Source organism: Diaphorina citri, unplaced genomic scaffold (genome assembly GCF_000475195.1).
Source record: "Diaphorina citri unplaced genomic scaffold, Diaci psyllid genome assembly version 1.1 scaffold1463, whole genome shotgun sequence".
NCBI classification, from domain to species: domain Eukaryota; kingdom Metazoa; phylum Arthropoda; class Insecta; order Hemiptera; family Psyllidae; genus Diaphorina; species Diaphorina citri.
In genome coordinates, this window is record NW_007378889.1 from 69,624 (window position 1) to 87,714 (window position 18,091).

At 40.1% G+C, this 18,091-nt stretch overlaps 1 protein-coding gene and 2 long non-coding RNA genes across 4 annotated transcripts in view; all 3 read right to left on the minus strand.

Moving 5' to 3' along the window:
- Nucleotides 1-17,156, minus strand: part of LOC103516013 (leucine-rich repeat flightless-interacting protein 2) — a 20,354-nt gene extending 3,198 nt beyond the window's left edge. The window contains 5 exon segments of the mRNA XM_026828529.1: nt 10,632-10,736; nt 11,367-11,549; nt 12,839-12,909; nt 13,979-14,181; nt 16,925-17,156. Of these exon segments, the coding sequence (XP_026684330.1) occupies nt 10,632-10,736; nt 11,367-11,549; nt 12,839-12,909; nt 13,979-14,181; nt 16,925-17,148 (786 nt within the window). The 5' untranslated portion in view covers nt 17,149-17,156.
- Nucleotides 2,781-7,380, minus strand: LOC113470245. 2 transcript variants are annotated; one of them, XR_003393367.1, is made up of 3 exons: nt 6,907-7,380; nt 3,956-4,082; nt 2,781-2,796 (listed from the first exon to the last, which is right to left on the minus strand). It is a non-coding gene; the product is annotated as an uncharacterized LOC113470245 (long non-coding RNA). The 2 variants fall into 2 exon arrangements; XR_003393368.1 differs by lacking the exon at nt 2,781-2,796 and adding an exon at nt 3,557-3,566.
- On the minus strand, nt 15,225-16,178 carry LOC113470246. The gene is made up of 2 exons (XR_003393369.1): nt 16,058-16,178; nt 15,225-15,715 (listed from the first exon to the last, which is right to left on the minus strand). It is a non-coding gene; the product is annotated as an uncharacterized LOC113470246 (long non-coding RNA).
- Nucleotides 17,157-18,091: the final 935 nt, after the last annotated feature.

Here is an 18,091-nt window from a genome sequence, read left to right on the forward strand (position 1 = left end):
TCTTGTTCTGCCTTCTGCCACTTGAACTTGTAGTCTCCTAGGAGTTTGCTGGCTTCTTCTCTAACTTACCCTGCCTCATTCTAACTTACCTTTCTAATTCATTCTAACTTACCGTGGCTTGTAGTGTAGACACATCTTGTTCTGCCTTCTGCCACTTGAACTTGTAGTCTCCTAGGAGTTTGCTGGCTTCTTCTCTAACTTACCCTGCCTCATTCTAACTTACCTTTCTAATTCATTCTAACTTACCGTGGCTTGTAGTGTAGACACATCTTGTTCTGCCTTCTGCCACTTGAACTTGTAGTCTCCTAGGAGTTTGCTGGCTTCTTCTCTAACTTACCCTGCCTCATTCTAACTTACCTTTCTAATTCATTCTAACTTACCGTGGCTTGTAGTGTAGACACATCTTGTTCTGCCTTCTGCCACTTGAACTTGTAGTCTCCTAGGAGTTTGCTGGCTTCTTCTCTAACTTACCCTGCCTCATTCTAACTTACCTTTCTAATTCATTCTAACTTACCGTGGCTTGTAGTGTAGACACATCTTGTTCTGCCTTCTGCCACTTGAACTTGTAGTCTCCTAGGAGTTTGCTGGCTTCTTCTTCTTGTTCCTTATCCAGTTCGGAAAGTGGATTACCTAGCCCGTTACTAGACATGGATCGTAATGCCTCCAGTTCTAACTTGACATGGCTTAGCTCGTCCAGGAGATTGTTTCGCTCGTCGGCGATCTTTTTCAATCGAACGTCTGTGAAAGGGAAATAGATTATTTATTGGCATCGGCAATCCAGTATCCCATAACATAGAACGGTAATAGATTATGGGCAAAAAAGAAATATATTATGGGTATTGTTTGAAAATTTCGGAATTAATCACTTTTACGAGTGTTTAATGCCCCTTTTAAACCGAGATTGGAACTCATGGAATGTGAATTGTGTTATTATGTCACAAACTTTGATGGTCACTGTAGCATTTTATGATTTTTCAAATATCTCATTTTATTTACCCAAGCATCCAATGGTTAGCTACAATTCTGGCAGATCGCTATGAAGCTATGAACATTTCAATTCTATAGCTACATACTCATTCCCGTCACGAGCACGAACGAGGCTAAGTTGGCTCCGCAACAGTCATTCACGGAATCGATCATTTTCATTTGCATGTTGCAAATTTTTCGACCTTGCCGGGAATCGAAACCGGGTCTCCCGCTATCATACGATGTATATTTACTATTGGTTAGAGTGAGATTCGAACCCACGACCTTCTGATTACCAGGCTATCATACGTTACCTAGAGAGCCTTCGCCGCTAAGGTTAAGTAACTGTGCCGTCTGCGCAGATACTAGGGCGCGCTTGGCTGGTTTGCTAATGGTTAGAGTGAGATTCGAACCCACGACCTTCTGATTACCAGGCTATCATACGTTACCTAGAGAGCCTTCGCCGCTAAGGTTAAGTAACTGTGCCGTCTGCGCAGATACTAGGGCGCGTTTGGCTGGTTTGCTATTGGTTAGAGTGAGAGAGCTATCTTCTGCCCCGCTATCACTACTGGTAGATGATTGCTCGCCTCCTACAATAACCAGCCCGTTCTCTTCTATCAGCCTGTCTCTCTCTTCCAGCTGAGCTTTATACCTGAGGAACAGAGAGGGAGAGATTAATAATGACGGCAAATGAAAAGTCCATAGCGTCAAAGTATGTCAGATTTACGGAGATTTCGGAGAGTTACAAATAGTACATTGAGCATTGAATGCTCCCCTTCCTAACAATTCACCTGAATTCACTAAAGTTAGGAGTCAGCTCCCATGGCGTAGTGGTCACTGCGCTCGCCTTGCACGCGGGAGACCCGGCATACTTTGACACTATGGCAAGAGTCCACAGTGTCAAAGTATGTCAGATTTACGAAGATTTCGGTAAGTTTCGGAGAGTTACAAATAGTACATTGAGCATTGAATGCTCCCGTTCCTAACAATTCACTTGAATTCACTAAAGTTAGGAGTCAGCTCCCATGGCGTAGTGGTCACTGCGCTCGCCTTGCACGCGGGAGACCCGGGTTCGATTCCCGGCGGGGTCAAGAAATTTGTATCATCCAAATGATTGATTCCGTGACTGGCTGTTGCGGGGCCCACTCAGCCTCGTGAGGAAAATGAGTAGCTATGACATATAAATGCGCATAGCGACCGGTGCCAGCATGGTAGGTAAACATTGGATTTTAGGATTATTGAGATATTGGGAAAATCCTACAATGCTGCAGTGAGCACCAAAGTTGTGACATAAACATAATAACACAAAGAAACAGCATTTACATTGTAATAATAAAGGAAGGACGGACTAAAAATTGCGATTTACCCAGAGGGCCATCGAGAGATGTATTTTGGGAATTACTAGGATCATGGGCGTATCCAGCATCGGGTTTGGGGGGGTACATGGTCTCTAGCCATGTTTAATTGGTCCCGAACCGCAGTCAACCATCGTGAGGACTTGTGCTTGTTCTTTAAAAGCAGAGAGAACCCTATGAAAACTGTAAGCTAGCTGGGCTGGTTAGGGTTAGCTGTTCTCCTCCCTGTTTATAGTCCTACAGCCAGACGCTAGTCTACTCTCTGTTTAACGTCCCCTAGCCAGACAAAAAAGTTTGGAATCAACTCTGATTGTTGTCCTGGTGATTGAAAGTATATTAGAAGTACTCACCCTCATATCTCGCAAAGCTTGGCTAGTCTCTCCTCCTTCTAGTGAATCTTCTGAGGATCTTCTTGACATGTGAGTGAGAGAGAGGGCACGAGGTGAAGCTATCTTCACCGTCCTGTTCATCGTATCTGTATGAGAGAGACAGAGAAAAAATATTAATAGTCGAAATAGGAATTTCAATTGTGTTAAGCATAATTGCTTGTCACAGATGTCGTTCTCCGCTTAATACACTAAACTAAATTTTATGACTTGACTTGGACTCGAACCACCAACCTCCAGATCCGAAGTCCACTACACTGAGGTTGGTTTAGTAGTTGAAATAATAATTCGTTAGTGCCGTTTTTGTGTTATCATATCACAACTTCGGTGCTCACTGCAGCATTGTAGGATTTTCCAAATATCTCAATAATCCTAACATCCAATATTTACCTACCACATGCTGGCACCGATCGCTATACGCATTTATATGTCATAGCTACTCATTTTCCTCACGAGGCTGAGTGGGCCCCGCATTAGCCAGTCACGGAATCAATCATTTGCGTGATACATGGTCTCTAGCCATGTTAAATTGGCTGGTCTCGAACCGCAGTCAACCATCGTGAGGATTTGTGCTTGGTCTTTAAAAGCAGAGAGAACCCTTTGAAAACTGCCAGCTGGGGTTAGCTCTTCTCCTCCCTGTTTATAGTCCCACAGCTGGACGCTAATCTACTCTCTGTTTAACGTTCCCTAGCCAGACAAAAAAGTTTGGAATCAACTCTGATTGAAGTACTCACCCTCATATCTCGCAAAGCTTGGCTAGTCTCTCCTCCTTCCAGTGAGTCTTCTGAGGATCTTCTTGACATGTGAGTGAGAGAGAGGGCACGAGGTGAAGCTATCTTCACCGTCCTATTCATCGTATCTGTATGAGAGAGACAGAGAAAAAATATTAGTAGTCGAAATAGGAATTTCAATAATCCTAACATCCAATATTTACCTACCACATGCTGGCACCGATCGCTATGCGCATTTATATGTCATAGCTACTCATTTTCCTCACGAGGCTGAGTGGGCCCCGCATTAGCCAGTCACGGAATCAATCATTTGCGTGATACAAATTTTTTCGACACCACCGGGAATTGAACCCGGGTCTCCCGCATGCAAGGCGAGCGCAGTGACCACTACACCATGGGAGCTGACAAAATAACTCACCGCAAATTTTTTGACACCACCGGGAATTGAACCCGGGTCTCCCGCATGCAAGGCGAGCGCAGTGACCAGTACACCATGGGAGCTGACAAAATAACTCACCAGACATAACATCGAAGGCGCGGTCGGCATTTTCCTCGGCCTCCTTCTGTTGTCGCTCGATTTCTCTCAGTCGAATCTCACGAGCCTCGGCCCGAGCCTGCCTCTTGGCCAATAGCCTCGCTTCCGCCTGAAACAGGAAACAAATTTATTTATTATCATACTGATAGATATTTATTAACTTTGTGAAGATTCATCTTGAAAAGAAGAACACCTTAGACTCTTCACAGTTGGGGGAGGGGTTTTTATTGTTTATTTAGACACGCAGACATGTTTCGCCATGGCTGGCATCATCAGTGTGAGAAAGTAAAAATTGCACATAAGAAAGGAAAAAGGCTTTAAAAAAGAAAAGAAAAACCAAAAGAAGAACAAATTGACCACATTAGCAAAAAAATATAAAAATAAACATTATTTTAACATCAATACACAAACCTTAAAAAAAAAAAGAAAAAAAAAAAAAAAAAAAAAAAAAAAAAAAACAAGTAAAAAAGCAATCATACCAGGAAGCAATCAAAACAGGTTTGGTGGCAGAGATTGCTCTAAGGAATAAAAAATTCCGCGGATTGCAAAATTTCACATTTTACTACCGCGAATTGGAGTTTTTATGATTATTTTTCTACATAAATAGTCGGGTTTTCTTGTCTACAGAAAACAAGGCATGATACATTTTACTACCGCGAGTTGGAGTTTTTATGATTATTTTTCTACATAAATAGTCGGGTTTTCTTGTCTACAGAAAACAAGGCATAAACAATATCAATCATCTTCGTATATGACTATTGTATGCGACATTACACGACATTGTATGTGTAGTGTGTAGGTGTCACTCAGCTCAGAGCTACCGCTCTATCGCCAATTTGTCAAAGTTACCATACCATACAAGTTCAACATGTTTACTGAGCCGAACTTAAGTCCCCGATGAGGGAATAATATACAGAATATTACAATCACGAATTACTTAAGTAGGTACATACTCATGTACTTACGAATAAGTGGGCGTTTCTGGAGTCCCAATTCCCACACGGGTAGATGCACTTCAATCAGTTTTATAGAAATCCAACGGTAGATTGTAGATACGCTTTTTTTAGTCCACTAAAAACCCAACTATCACTCAAACTTAATAAACAATCGACAGACATATAGGGACTCACGGAAAATTTGCTTTCTAATACCCTTCCCAGTTATGAATCTTTTTGGTTTGTCTGTAAAATCATCTACAGACGCTAGACGGACTGTTATAATCGTACTTAAGGCGTAAAAGATGACCTGTTAACAATCAAAAGCAAGTGCAGTTGATAGGGAGCTTTACAAAGATACCGAGTCTTCGATAGAGTATGGGAGAATCAACTGTCGGCTTTTTTTTTCGAATCAACTGTCTGCTTAGTTTTTACTATTAAACCGTATGAATTTAGTTTTCAATGTGTTAAACCACGAGTAGTTTGAAAAAATAGGAATATGCCAAAACAGACTTGAAAACTGGTAACGCACTCACATAAGGAAACTCAAGTGTATGTGATCTTAATAGGAACACATTGCGTCAATCTCCATGATTGTGCCTTATGACTATTAATCTAATCAGCATTGCACTGCAGGCAAAGTGGTTGTCAAACGATAGGGATCTTGAAAATCTCGAGATTTTCAGTGGACAGTAGAGATAGATTTCCCATTGGGATTTATAGCTGAATTCCTCTTTTCGTTCGTTCGGGGTTTTTTTTTTGTAAAGAAAGCTGAAATTTGGGTAGGAATATTCCCAATATGTTTTAGATGTGCAATAAGAGAGTATTTTGCCAAAATCTAAACAAATCTCGAGCGAAGACTGCAAAGAGGTTGTTGCTTTCGGTTCTACATATGTGAAGTCCTCGTTTCCCTCTATCGTCACTTCTGTCTACCTGCTCGATCCTTTATGCGTCTGACTGCCCTGCCCCGCTCCGCTCCACTCTGTTTCTATAGCTTTAATAGTCCTTAGGCCAGCCACTCACTATCAGGTAGACCTGACAGGCGGACTTTTTCAGCCGTAACTGTCAGGTCTACCTGATGGTGAGTGGCTGGCCTTAGTCCTCAAAGTACAAAATACAAGCTTGGTCCACACGTTGAAAACGGCTCAAGTCCTCTCACATCACGAGTTTACAGAATACATGGTATACCTACTGGTATAAAATTGATTGGATGATTAGAATACCCAAAGTATTCTATTGAATAGGTAGGTAGGTAGGTAGGTAGGTAGGTAGGTAGGTAGGTATTAGATAGGTAATAGGTACTCTGTTTTAGTGTTATACTGCCAGAGAGAATGAAAAGCCCATTTGTGCCACGAGACGAGTCAGAAAGTGAGCATAAATGGTGACATTTTCATAATTAATTTGAATGTACAATTATTTTGTGTATGTCTTATTAGCACAATTTCTACCATCCCAACCTATAAACTTGACATACCCATGTGCTGCTATAACAAGAACTAAACTTTCTCCCATGAACTTCCTATTTTCCTAATAGTATTACAAACTTTCCCAGTTTACATAATTATGTATAGGAAACAGGAACTATTGCAAAATTTCCAACCTCAGTGATGTAGTGGTTCTGATTTGCGGGTTGGTGCTTTGAGTCCAAGTCTTTAAATTTATCTTCGTGTATTGAGTGGGGAACGACATTTGTGACAAGCATTGGTATTCTGGACACAGTAATGCCTACTAATCCAACTTAAGGGCGGGATTAATACCTGAGGCATTCTCTCCCACCCAACCCCTGTCTCCGGTAGACTTGGAAGATATCAGCAGTCTTCATTTACAAATGTCATAACAGAAATCGTAAGGAAAACACACTTAAAAAAATCTGGTGTGAACATCACACGACTTTCTATTACATTTGCGGAATACGTATTTGAAAAAAAAAAATAAAAAATTATAAAAAACATTACAATCACGAATTACTTAAGTAGGTACATATACTCATGTACTTACGAATAAGGGGGCGTTTCTGGAGTCCCAATTACCACACGGGTAGATGCACTTCAATCAGTTTTATAGAAATCCAACGGTAGATACACTTTTATTAGTCCACTAAAAAACCCAACTATCACTCAAACTTAATAAACAATCGACAGACATATAGGGACTCACGGAAAATTTGCTTTATAATACCCTTCCCAGTTATGAATGTTTTTGGTTTGTCTGTAAAATCATCTACAGACGCTAGACGGACTGTTATAATCGTACTTAAGGCGTAAAAGATGACCTGTTAACAGTCAACAGCAAGTGCAGTTGATAGGGAGCTTTACAAAGATACCGAGTCTTCGATAGAGTATGGGAGAATCAACTGTCTGCTTAGTTTTTACTATTAAACCGTATGAATTTAGTTTTCTATGTGTTAAACCACGAGTAGTTTGAAAAAATAGGAATATGCCAAAACAGACTTGAAAACTGGTAACGCACTCACATAAGGAAACTCAAAAATATTTATGCTGGATCATATTATGCTATTTTGCTGGATTCCACTTTTGTACACACCGTTCTCTACTAAACCGGCGACAGACACTAATCCTATGTCTAAATTTAAATCATCAGTCATCATAACACGACTACGGAATCATTATTATCAGTCCTTAGTCACAATTACCAAAGTATCATGACTACCAAGTACTTTAAGTAGTCAATTGACAATAATTATTGGTTATTGATAATTTGTTATTGACTCAATGACTAGTATATGGGTGTACCTGATGCAGAACTCATTAGGATACTATTGACATGTCTCATCAGTTGACAGTAGGATATTGGATATTATTGACATGCCTCATCAGTTCAGACTCAGAGAATATTGCCTTGGTGGCGTAGTGGTCAAGCCGCTCGCCTTGTAAACAGGAGGGCGTGGGTTCGATACCAGCCGAGGCATGGAATTTTATCCTCATTTATTTGAGATTTTGACCACATAGTAATGGAGCTCTAAGGGTTAGGTGGTAGAAAACGCCTCCGGCGTTAACCTCGCCTAGTGGTTACCTTCCACTCAAGAGTCTATTATGATTATTACCAATCACGGCGTTGCCTAATTTCTCGTGTCCTTTGTTTTCAGTTCAAAGCTAGCAACCCAGTCGAGTAGCGTGGACTCCGGGTTTGTACCTATTGAAGACACCATGCGTATTAGCACGACTACCCAATCAGACGACTATAACAACCCAATCAGCGATCTCATGGAATCCTCCAGCGATACTATTATCCTTAGTGACCTAGACAGAAGTGATTCTAGTGACTTTGAATCTAATAGACGCCATTCTAATGACTTTGAACTGAACAGACGCGATTCTAGTGATTTAAGATCTAAAAGGCGCGATTCTAATGACCTTAGGCATAAGAGACGCGATTCTAATGACCTTGGAATTCACAGACGTAGTTCCAGTAACTTAGGATTTAAGAGATATGATTCTAATGACCTTGGACACAACAGACGCAATTCCAGTAACTTAGGATCTAACAGACGCGATTCCAATGACTTGGGACCTAACAGACGTGGTTCCACAAGCAGTGCAAGCAAGTCAAGTTCCAATGGTATAGCTGACACCGTGGACAGGGTGGCCCGGGGATCTCTGGCAGCTAATATCAGCTATGAGGAACTCAAAGCTAAGATACACGCACGGAATAATAGGTTGAGCTGCAACCGTAAATCGAAACCGAATAAGGATGGGGGCGAATAACTAATTGCCCATTATACCTACTAGAAATCTCGTTCCAATAATTATGGTGGTACTTGGATTAATTATTAAATAGGCACTGGAAATTTCCTTTGGAAACTGAATTTACAGGAAAAATACTTTGGATTAACCTACGCTATAACCATTACGGTTCCTTTTCTGAAAACAATTAGGTAATAAATATGTATTATTAAATAAACCAGTTAGTTCTCTATCTCTAATTAACTCAATTCTCAATTAAAACAAGCACACCCATTTCTCTTCCAATAATTGGTTTTCCTCATTTGAAGGAATGCGTTATGCGTTAAAACACCAATTAAATAGAGCTATTTTACAAAACGGGAAAAATAGAAAAATAATTGATGTATTATTAAGTATTTTACGTCAATTAGAAATCGCGTATCGGTATGAATTGATTACAGAAGATTTCACTACAAACAATAACAATCAAATACACAAACGAATGACCTATGTCAAAATACTACATGTAGCCATAAATTTAGACAAAACATTCTCTAATATACATATCCAATTTTACATATAAAGCCCATAACTATGTTCAAATCGTAGGGTGAGTGGTAGTATTAGTAATAATCATAATCATTAAATTGTAGTGTTCGTAATATGTGGATAGTAATAATTGTAACTATTGTCTTTCAAAAAGTTAAATTGAGAAATTATCTACGATTTGGCGCCATACTTTTCAATTCAAAGCCCCCCAACATGTCAATTTTGTCAATAGACGAAAGAAAATGAAAGGGGGAAACAGAATACATGGTATACTGGTATAAAATTGATTGGATGATTAGAATACACAAAGTATTCTAATGAATAGGTAGGTAGGTAGGTAGGTATTGGATAGGTAATAGGTACTCTGTTTTAGTGTTATACTGCCAGCTGCCAGAGAGAATGAAAAGCCCATTTGTGCCACGAGACGAGTCAGAAAGTGAGCATAAATGGTGACATTTTCATAATAGTTTTCAAAATGAGGGCGATTTTTCGGCTAGCGTTGTCTTCCACACCTGATCACCATCACAAACAAAATGCTTGTTTCTTCAGAAAGTGGATCCCCCCTTCAGACTAAAAGCTTTGTGTCATGTATGTTTTCTTCGTTGTCTTTCTTTTCTCTATTCTGGTCTTTTTCTTCTCTCGTGTTTTCCTTTAACTTCTCTACTTCCTCTATGATCATTTTAACATCGGCATCGGCACTTTCACATATTATCTTATCCCCACTCCCAACTTGCAATAAAAGCGAAGTATTTTTTTTTTTTTTTTTTTTTTTTGTAAAAGATGAGTGTTCCACCGCCGTTTTTATTTCGTAGCAATGAAACAACTGCTAGACGTATGTGGCCTGTGTCGTAGCATGCCGATCCCGTAGTATGCCTCTCATCAGATGGGCGAGAAGAGACAGAATAATTCCCATTTAGGTGCTGGGTCAACACGAGAACAGCAGAAAGTAACCCGTTGTTAACTATGTGAGGTTAATGTAGAAGCGGGTAGCTTGTCAATAAATGGAGGGTAAAACCTGCTACATTAGACGCATGTGGCCTGTGTCATAGCATGCCCATCCCGTAGTATGCCTCTCATCAGATGGGCGAGAAGACACAATACTTCCCATTTAGGTGCTAGGTCAACACGAGAACACCAGAAAGTAACGCGTTGTTAACTATGTGAGGTTAATGTAGAAGCGGGTAGCTTGTCACCAACTGCCTCCCATCAGATGGGCGAGAAGAGACACAATACTTCCCATTTAGGTGCTGGGTCAACACGAGAACACCAGAAAGTAACCCGTTGTTAACTATGTGAGGTTAATGTAGAAGCGGGTAGCTTGTCACCAAATGAAGGGTAAAACTCCCGTGACATACATAAAACCTGAGCTTTTTTCGTGCAAAAAATGACCTCATACATAAAACCTGAGCTTTTTTTCGTGCAAAAAATGACCCTTGCAATTTATTGTTTTAGTTCTTTTTGAAAATTTCAAGCTAATTAATTACCCCTTACCTCTCGTTGTAGTTTTCGTCTCTCCACTTTAAGTTCATCTTCTACTTTCTCCGAGGTTTCTGCCGCGGATTTGTACCGGATCACTTGACTTTCAAGTCTGGCCACCTGGAATACACAAAACCAATACCCATATTAGTTCAAATAAAAATAAAGTATTTGTTATTTGTTGAAGAAAAATCAGGTAAAAGTATCTTAAACAGGTGTCGCAGTTGGAAATCCACTGGAACAAAATCAACCAATAACAGGTGGCACACCCCAAGGGAAGCTACATCAAAAATTTAGCTCTTTTCCCTGAAAACGTTTGATAGAGGGAGCTAACTGTAATAACAGAGGTGTTGAGATGAGGACCGGATAGGAGAAAGCCAGCTGTCCCGAGAGCGAACCTTAAATGTTCAGGATAAAATACGCCCGGGGCGCAATCGAACCCGCGGCCTAGCGCTAACAAGGCGGACGCGCTACCCTTCAAGCTAACTAGGTGGATTTTACTTTTTAGTGTAGGGATTTTTAATTTAAACAGAGGTGTTTATCATCCCGAAATTGAAGAGATGAGGACCGGATAGGAGAAAGCCAGCTGTCCCGAGAGCGAACCCTAAATGTTTAGGATAAAATTCGCCCCCGGCGGCAATCGAATCCGCGACCTAGCGCTAACAAGGCGGACGCGCTACTCTTCAAGCTAACTAGGCTGGATTTTACTTTTTTGTGTAGGGATTTTATTTTATTTGAGCTCTAACTTACCGTGGCTTGTAGTGTAGACACGTCTTGTTCTGCCTTCTGCCACTTGAACTTGTAGTCTCCTAGGAGTTTGCTGGCTTCTTCTTGTTCCTGATCCAGATCTAACTTACCCTACCTCATTCTAACTTTCCTTTCTAATTTATTCTAACTCACCGTGGCTTGTAGTGTAGACACGTCTTGTTCTGCCTTCTGCCACTTGAACTTGTAGTCTCCTAGGAGTTTGCTGGCTTCTTCTCTAACTTACCCTGCCTCATTCTAACTTACCTTTCTAATTCATTCTAACTTACCGTGGCTTGTAGTGTAGACACATCTTGTTCTGCCTTCTGCCACTTGAACTTGTAGTCTCCTAGGAGTTTGCTGGCTTCTTCTCTAACTTACCCTGCCTCATTCTAACTTACCTTTCTAATTCATTCTAACTTACCGTGGCTTGTAGTGGGGGGGGGGGGGGGGGGGGGGGGGGGGCATGGGGCCTCCGCCTCTTGTGATAACTAGGAGGTAAGCTGTTAGCCTTGCTAGTCGCGGGTCCGATTCCCGTCCGGGGCCTATTTCATCCTATCCTGTCTTTCTTCTCTCTTCGCCTTCGGGAGGATAAGACCTTAGCAGTTACGGTTTCCTCTATCAAACCTTTAAGCTTTAAGCTACAAACACGGTAGTTGTATGCTACCTGCGATTTTTCCCGTCAGCAAAGTCAGGTACACCAGTGCGTATTCATTCAACATTAAATTTATTAATACTATCCACTTTCAACAAAGATTCACATTCATTATAAAATAAAATGAAAATAATAATAATAATAAAAATCTACCGCTGCAACATAATAAGAGAAATACACAAACATACTATGGGATAATGGGACATACTACACGATATACAGGGTGACCCAGCGTTACCTGACGAATTTGATTTGCCCATAACTTTGTTATAATTTATCATACCTAGCTTGTTAAAATGAAAATCACTGAGTTCAGAACAAAATAAGGTTTTATTACAATGTAGTCGTGGACCCCGCAACATCGTTTCGGCTAGCGTTGTCTTCCACACCTGATCACCATCACAAACAAAATGTTGTAGACACATCTTGTTCTGCCTTCTGCCACTTGAACTTGTAGTCTCCTAGGAGTTTGCTGGCTTCTTCTTCTTGTTCCTTATCCAGTTCGGAAAGTGGATTACCTAGCCCGACCGTGGCTTGTAGTGTAGACACATCTTGTTCTGCCTTCTGCCACTTGAACTTGTAGTCTCCTAGGAGTTTGCTGGCTTCTTCTTCTTCTTGTTCCTTATCCAGTTCGGAAAGTGGATTACCTAGCCCATATGGGATAATGGGACATACTACACGATATACAGGGTGACCCAGCGTTACCTGACGAATTTGATTTGCCCATAACTTTGTTATAATTTGTCATAGCTTGATTAAATGAAAATCACTGAGTTCAGAACAAAATAAGGTTTTATTACAATGTAGTCGTGGACCCCGCAACATCTAACTTGACATGGCTTAGCTCGTCCAGGAGATTGTTTCGCTCGTCGGCGATCTTTTTCAATCGAACGTCTGTGAAAGGGAAATAGAATATTTATTGCCATCGACAATCCAGTATCCCATAACATATAACGGTAATAGATTATGGGCAAAAAAGAAATATATTATGGGTATTGTTTGAAAATTTCGGAATTCATCACTTTTACTAGTGTTTAATGCTCCTTTTAAACCGAGATTAGAACTCATGGAATGTGAATTCTTTTTTTATTATGTCACAAATTTTGATGGTCACTGTAGCATTGTATGATTTTTCAAATATCGCATTTTATTTACCCAAGAATCCAATGTTTAGCTCGCATTTATTAAAAGTAGTGAATTTTTGACTAATGCTCAGAGGAAGTTTCGCACCCATTTTGATTTTCCTCCCTCCACAACCGATCTTACCTCGTGAGACCTTTTTTTTTATGGAAATACGTTAAAAACTGGGTCTATATTTATAAGACAAGGATTCTGGATGAGTTGACTGGTGCTTTTCATCGAGAAATTCGTGCTATAGTCCAGAAAGTGCTAGAGACAGTATATTTTTCAATCGAACGTCTGTGAAAGGGAAATAGATTATTTATTGGCATCGGCAATCCAGTATCCCATAACATAGAACGGTAATAGATTGTGGGCAAAAAAGAAATATGTTATGGGTATTGTTTGAAAATTTCGGAATTCATCACTTTTACGAGTGTTTAATGCCCCTTTTAAAGCGAGATTGGAACTCATGGAATGTGAATTGTGTTATTATGTCACAAATTTTGATGGTCACTGTAGCATTGTATGATTTTTCAAATATCTCATTTTATTTACCCATGCATCCAATGGTTAGCTACAATTCTGGCACAGATCGCTATGAAGCTATGAACATTTCAATTCTATAGCTACATACTCATTCCCGTCACGAGCACGAGCGAGGCTAAGTTGGCTCCGCAACAGTCATTCACGGAATCGAACATTTTCATTTGCATGTTGCAAATTTTTCGACCTTGCCGGAAATCGAAACCGGGTCTCCCGCTATCATACTATGTATATTTACTATTGGTGAGAGTGAGTTTCGAACTCACGACCTTCTGACTACCAGGCTATCATACGTTACCTAGAGAGCCTTCGCCGCTAAGGTTAAGTAACTGAGCCGTCTGGGCAGATACTAGGGCGCGCTTGGCTGGTTTGCTATTGGTTAGAGTGAGAGAGCTATCTTCTGCGCCGCTATCACTACTGGTAGATGATTGTTCGCCTCCTACAATAACCAGCCCGTTCTCTTCTATCAGCCTGTCTCTCTCTTCCAGCTGAGCTTTATACCTGAGGAACAAAGAGGGAGAGATTAATAATGACGGCAAATGAAGAGTCCATAGTGTCAAAGTATGTCAGATTTACGAAGATTTCGGTAAGTTTCGGAGAGTTACAAATAGTGCATTGAGCATTGAATACTCCCGTTCCTAACAATGGAGGAGTTGCAAATGGGTTAAAATTATTAATAAATGGTCAATTCCTACGTAAAAAGTAGTGAAAAAATCCAAATCTGAGGTCGAAACTCCGAAAAAGTAGTCCTTTTGGGGAACTTTTGAAAACGAAACCGGTTCCCTTTTGGAAACTGAAATAGCGCCTGTACTAAACCATAGGAAATCCAAGATGGCGCGCCATCGGAATCAGTTCCGTTTCCGAAAGTTTCCGGAAAGGAAAATACACCTAAAAATACTTAATTTAATTGCTCTGACGTCAAAATATTGCAAAACGGGAAATGCAAAGAGTATAGTTACTTTCAGGACTGGGCCAATTCCATACCCGGTCTATCAGTTCCGTTTCCGAAAGTTTCCGGAAAGGAAAATACACCTAAAAATACTTAATTTTAGTTGCTCTGACGTCAAAATATTGCAAAACGGGAAATGCAAAGAGTAAAGTTACTTTCAGGACTGGGCCAATTCCATACCCGGTCCATTTTAGAGTCTCTCGAACTGGAAGTAAAATACTTAACAAGTTAAAAAATAAATTGAAAAGTTATATATATGAGCAAAAATCCTTAAAATCTAATTCATCAACAAAGAATCAACTACACCTCTTGATTTTCGAATTTATCTACAATCACAAGATTTACTTTTCCAGTGATTGATACAGCCCTGAACTGATCTCGTTTCCCGTCAGTGATTGTTGTAGCCCTAGAAATAATCTACAGATAAGACGAAAAAATTGTCGCTAAGTGAATAAAATTGTTGATTAAAATTACGGAATTAAAAATTATAAAATCTAATTCATCAACAAAGAATCAACTACACCTCTTGATTTTCGAATTTATCTACAATCACAAGATTTACTTTTCCAGTGATTGTGATACAGCCCTGAATTGATCTCGTTTCCCGTCAGTGATTGTTGTAGCCCTAGAAATAATCTACAGATAAGACGAAAAATTTGTCGCTAAGTGAATAAAAATAGTTGATTAAAATTACTGAATTAAAAATTGAATTAAAAGTACGTAGATGTATAAAAAATAATTTCTGCCATATTTTAAATATCTATGCTCTAGGTTCAAAAAGGCTGTCATATGAATATGTCTTAGGTTTATAAAATGTAGCTCTACCTATGGTAAAATATGTACTTATGTGTAGGATGGTAAAATATGTACTTAAGTGATAGATTTAAGTAGTATAGTAAGGATTCAATAAATGCCCTGAAAATGAATAGAGGAATAGCGTGCAAAAATTTCAGCAAGTAGTAATTGCGTGAGGAGGAAAGCTTCAATATGAAATCCAAAAAATGCAAAATAAACGCCTTTTCTTTCGAAAAACAAACATCATGTCCTTTAATCCCGAGGGGGACGCAGGTATGTATGAGTTACGATCTCCTCAAGTCTGTTTCCAAAACAAAATTTGGAAAATGAACACTAGAATTTCAATTCAGAAAAAAAAAGATCAATATCCTAACATCATTCACCATTTTATCAGCAATCATACCATTTGAGTTAGCTTCAACATTTCACGTCGAACTGCGCAGAAACGCTTGCGCACAAACAAACGAAGCGGGAGTCATGAATTATGACGTCATTGCCTACCCGATCTCCTCAAGTCTGTTTCCAAAACAAAATTTGGAAAATGAACACTAGAATTTCAATTCAGAAAAAAAAGATCAATATCCTAACATTCACCATTTTATCAACAATCATACCATTTGAGTCAGCTTCAACCTCCTCAAGTCTGTTTCCAAAACAAAATTTGGAAAATGAACACTAGAATTTCAATTCAGAAAAAAAAGATCAATATCCTAACATCATTTACCATTTTATCAACAATCATACCATTTGAGTCGAAGAAAAAGAAAAATTCCGTTGGTCCTCATTTTTCCTCCTCTATGACTTTGAAACATCACCCAAGTAAGCGCAACTGATCTATTCACTTGAATTCACTAAAGTTAGGAAACATTGTGCGCGGTTGGTAGTCGGATGGGTGACCACTGACCATCTGGACAATCACGTGGTGCTGGCTTTTCCCGGCGATACTCAGGCTGGGGGAAGTTAGAACAGGTGGGTAGCTTGTTGTCAAATAGTGGGTAAAATCAAAATCACTAAAAACCTTAGCAGTTGTGACTTACCAAGATTACTATTATTACTTACCAGGCCAAATCGTCTTCTACTTTCTTATACAGTCTCTTGAGTTGATCCAACTCTCGACATTTCTCCTTATGCTCCTTACTCAGCTGGGAATGAGTTTCTTCCTTCAAACCTGTCCTTAAGGAGTATTTCCTAATGTATATTACTTACCAGGCCAAATCGTCTTCCACTTTCTTATACAGTCTCTTGAGTTGATCCAACTCTCGACACTTCTCCTTATGCTCCTTACTCAGCTGGGAATGTGTTTCTTCCTTCAAACCTGTCCTTAAGGAGTATTTCCTAATGTATATTACTTACCAGGCCAAATCGTCTTCCACTTTCTTATACAGTCTCTTGAGTTGATCCAACTCTCGACACTTCTCCTTATGCTCCTTACTCAGCTCGGAATGAGTTTCCTCCTTCAAACCTGTCCTTAAGGAGTATTTCCTAATGTATATTACTTACCAGGCCAAATCGTCTTCCACTTTCTTATACAGTCTCTTGAGTTGATCCAACTCTCGACATTTCTCCTTATGCTCCTTACTCAGCTGGGAATGAGTTTCTTCCAGCTCTTCAAACCTGTCCTTAAGGAGTTCTACCTCGTAGGTGGCCGTACACTTCTCATTGTCTAGCTGAGCGTTCTGTACCATCGCCTTCCGGAACTTTTCCTCCAGGTCTTTACACTCCATCTGAAATTCGCCAACTCTCGACACTTCTCCTTAAGCTCCTTACTCAGCTGGGAATGTGTTTCCTCCTTCAAACCTGTCCTTAAGGAGTATTTCCTAATGATGTATATTACTTACCAGGCCAAATCGTCTTCCACTTTCTTATACAGTCTCTTGAGTTGATCCAACTCTCGACACTTCTCCTTATGCTCCTTACTCAGCTGGGAATGAGTTTCTTCCAGCTCTTCAAACCTGTCCTTAAGGAGTTCTACCTCGTAGGTGGCCGTACACTTCTCATTGTCTAGCTGAGCGTTCTGTACCATCGCCTTCCGGAACTTTTCCTCCAGGTCTTTACACTCCATCTGAAATTCGCATAGACAAAATTATCTTCTCGCCCATCTGATGAGAGGCATACTACGGGATGGGCTTGCTGCGACACAGGACACATGCGTCTAATGTAGCAGTTGCTTCATTGCTTTAAAAAAAAAAAAATGTTAACACATATGAAGGTGGAAACTTGCGTACTGAGACTAATGTCTCAAGGTGCGCAATGCTGTCCTTATGTCGGGACAGCATTGCGCTCCTTGAGACATTAGTGAAATAAGTTCGAATAAACTCTCCCATCAATCTAATTATCCTTCTATCCGAAACAGATAAGGTTCGTTCTCGGAACGGCTGACTTTCTCTCATCCCGTCCTCGTTCTCTCTTCGATTTCGGGACGATAAGATCTCCGTTGTAAAAGTTCCCTCTATCAAACCTCTTATGGCCAGCCTAGTTGGTGCCGCGTCTGCGCTTGATTCGGTCGTGCAGATTAACATCTTAGGTGAATCAGGTGACAGTCAGACTAGTCAGTCACTTGTTTTAGGTTAGAATAGCATTCGGTTCAGATAGACCTATTTGTTCAGATAGTTCTATCATAGAGTCAATAGAGTGTACGTACTACGTAATCATCAGGATGTACAGTTT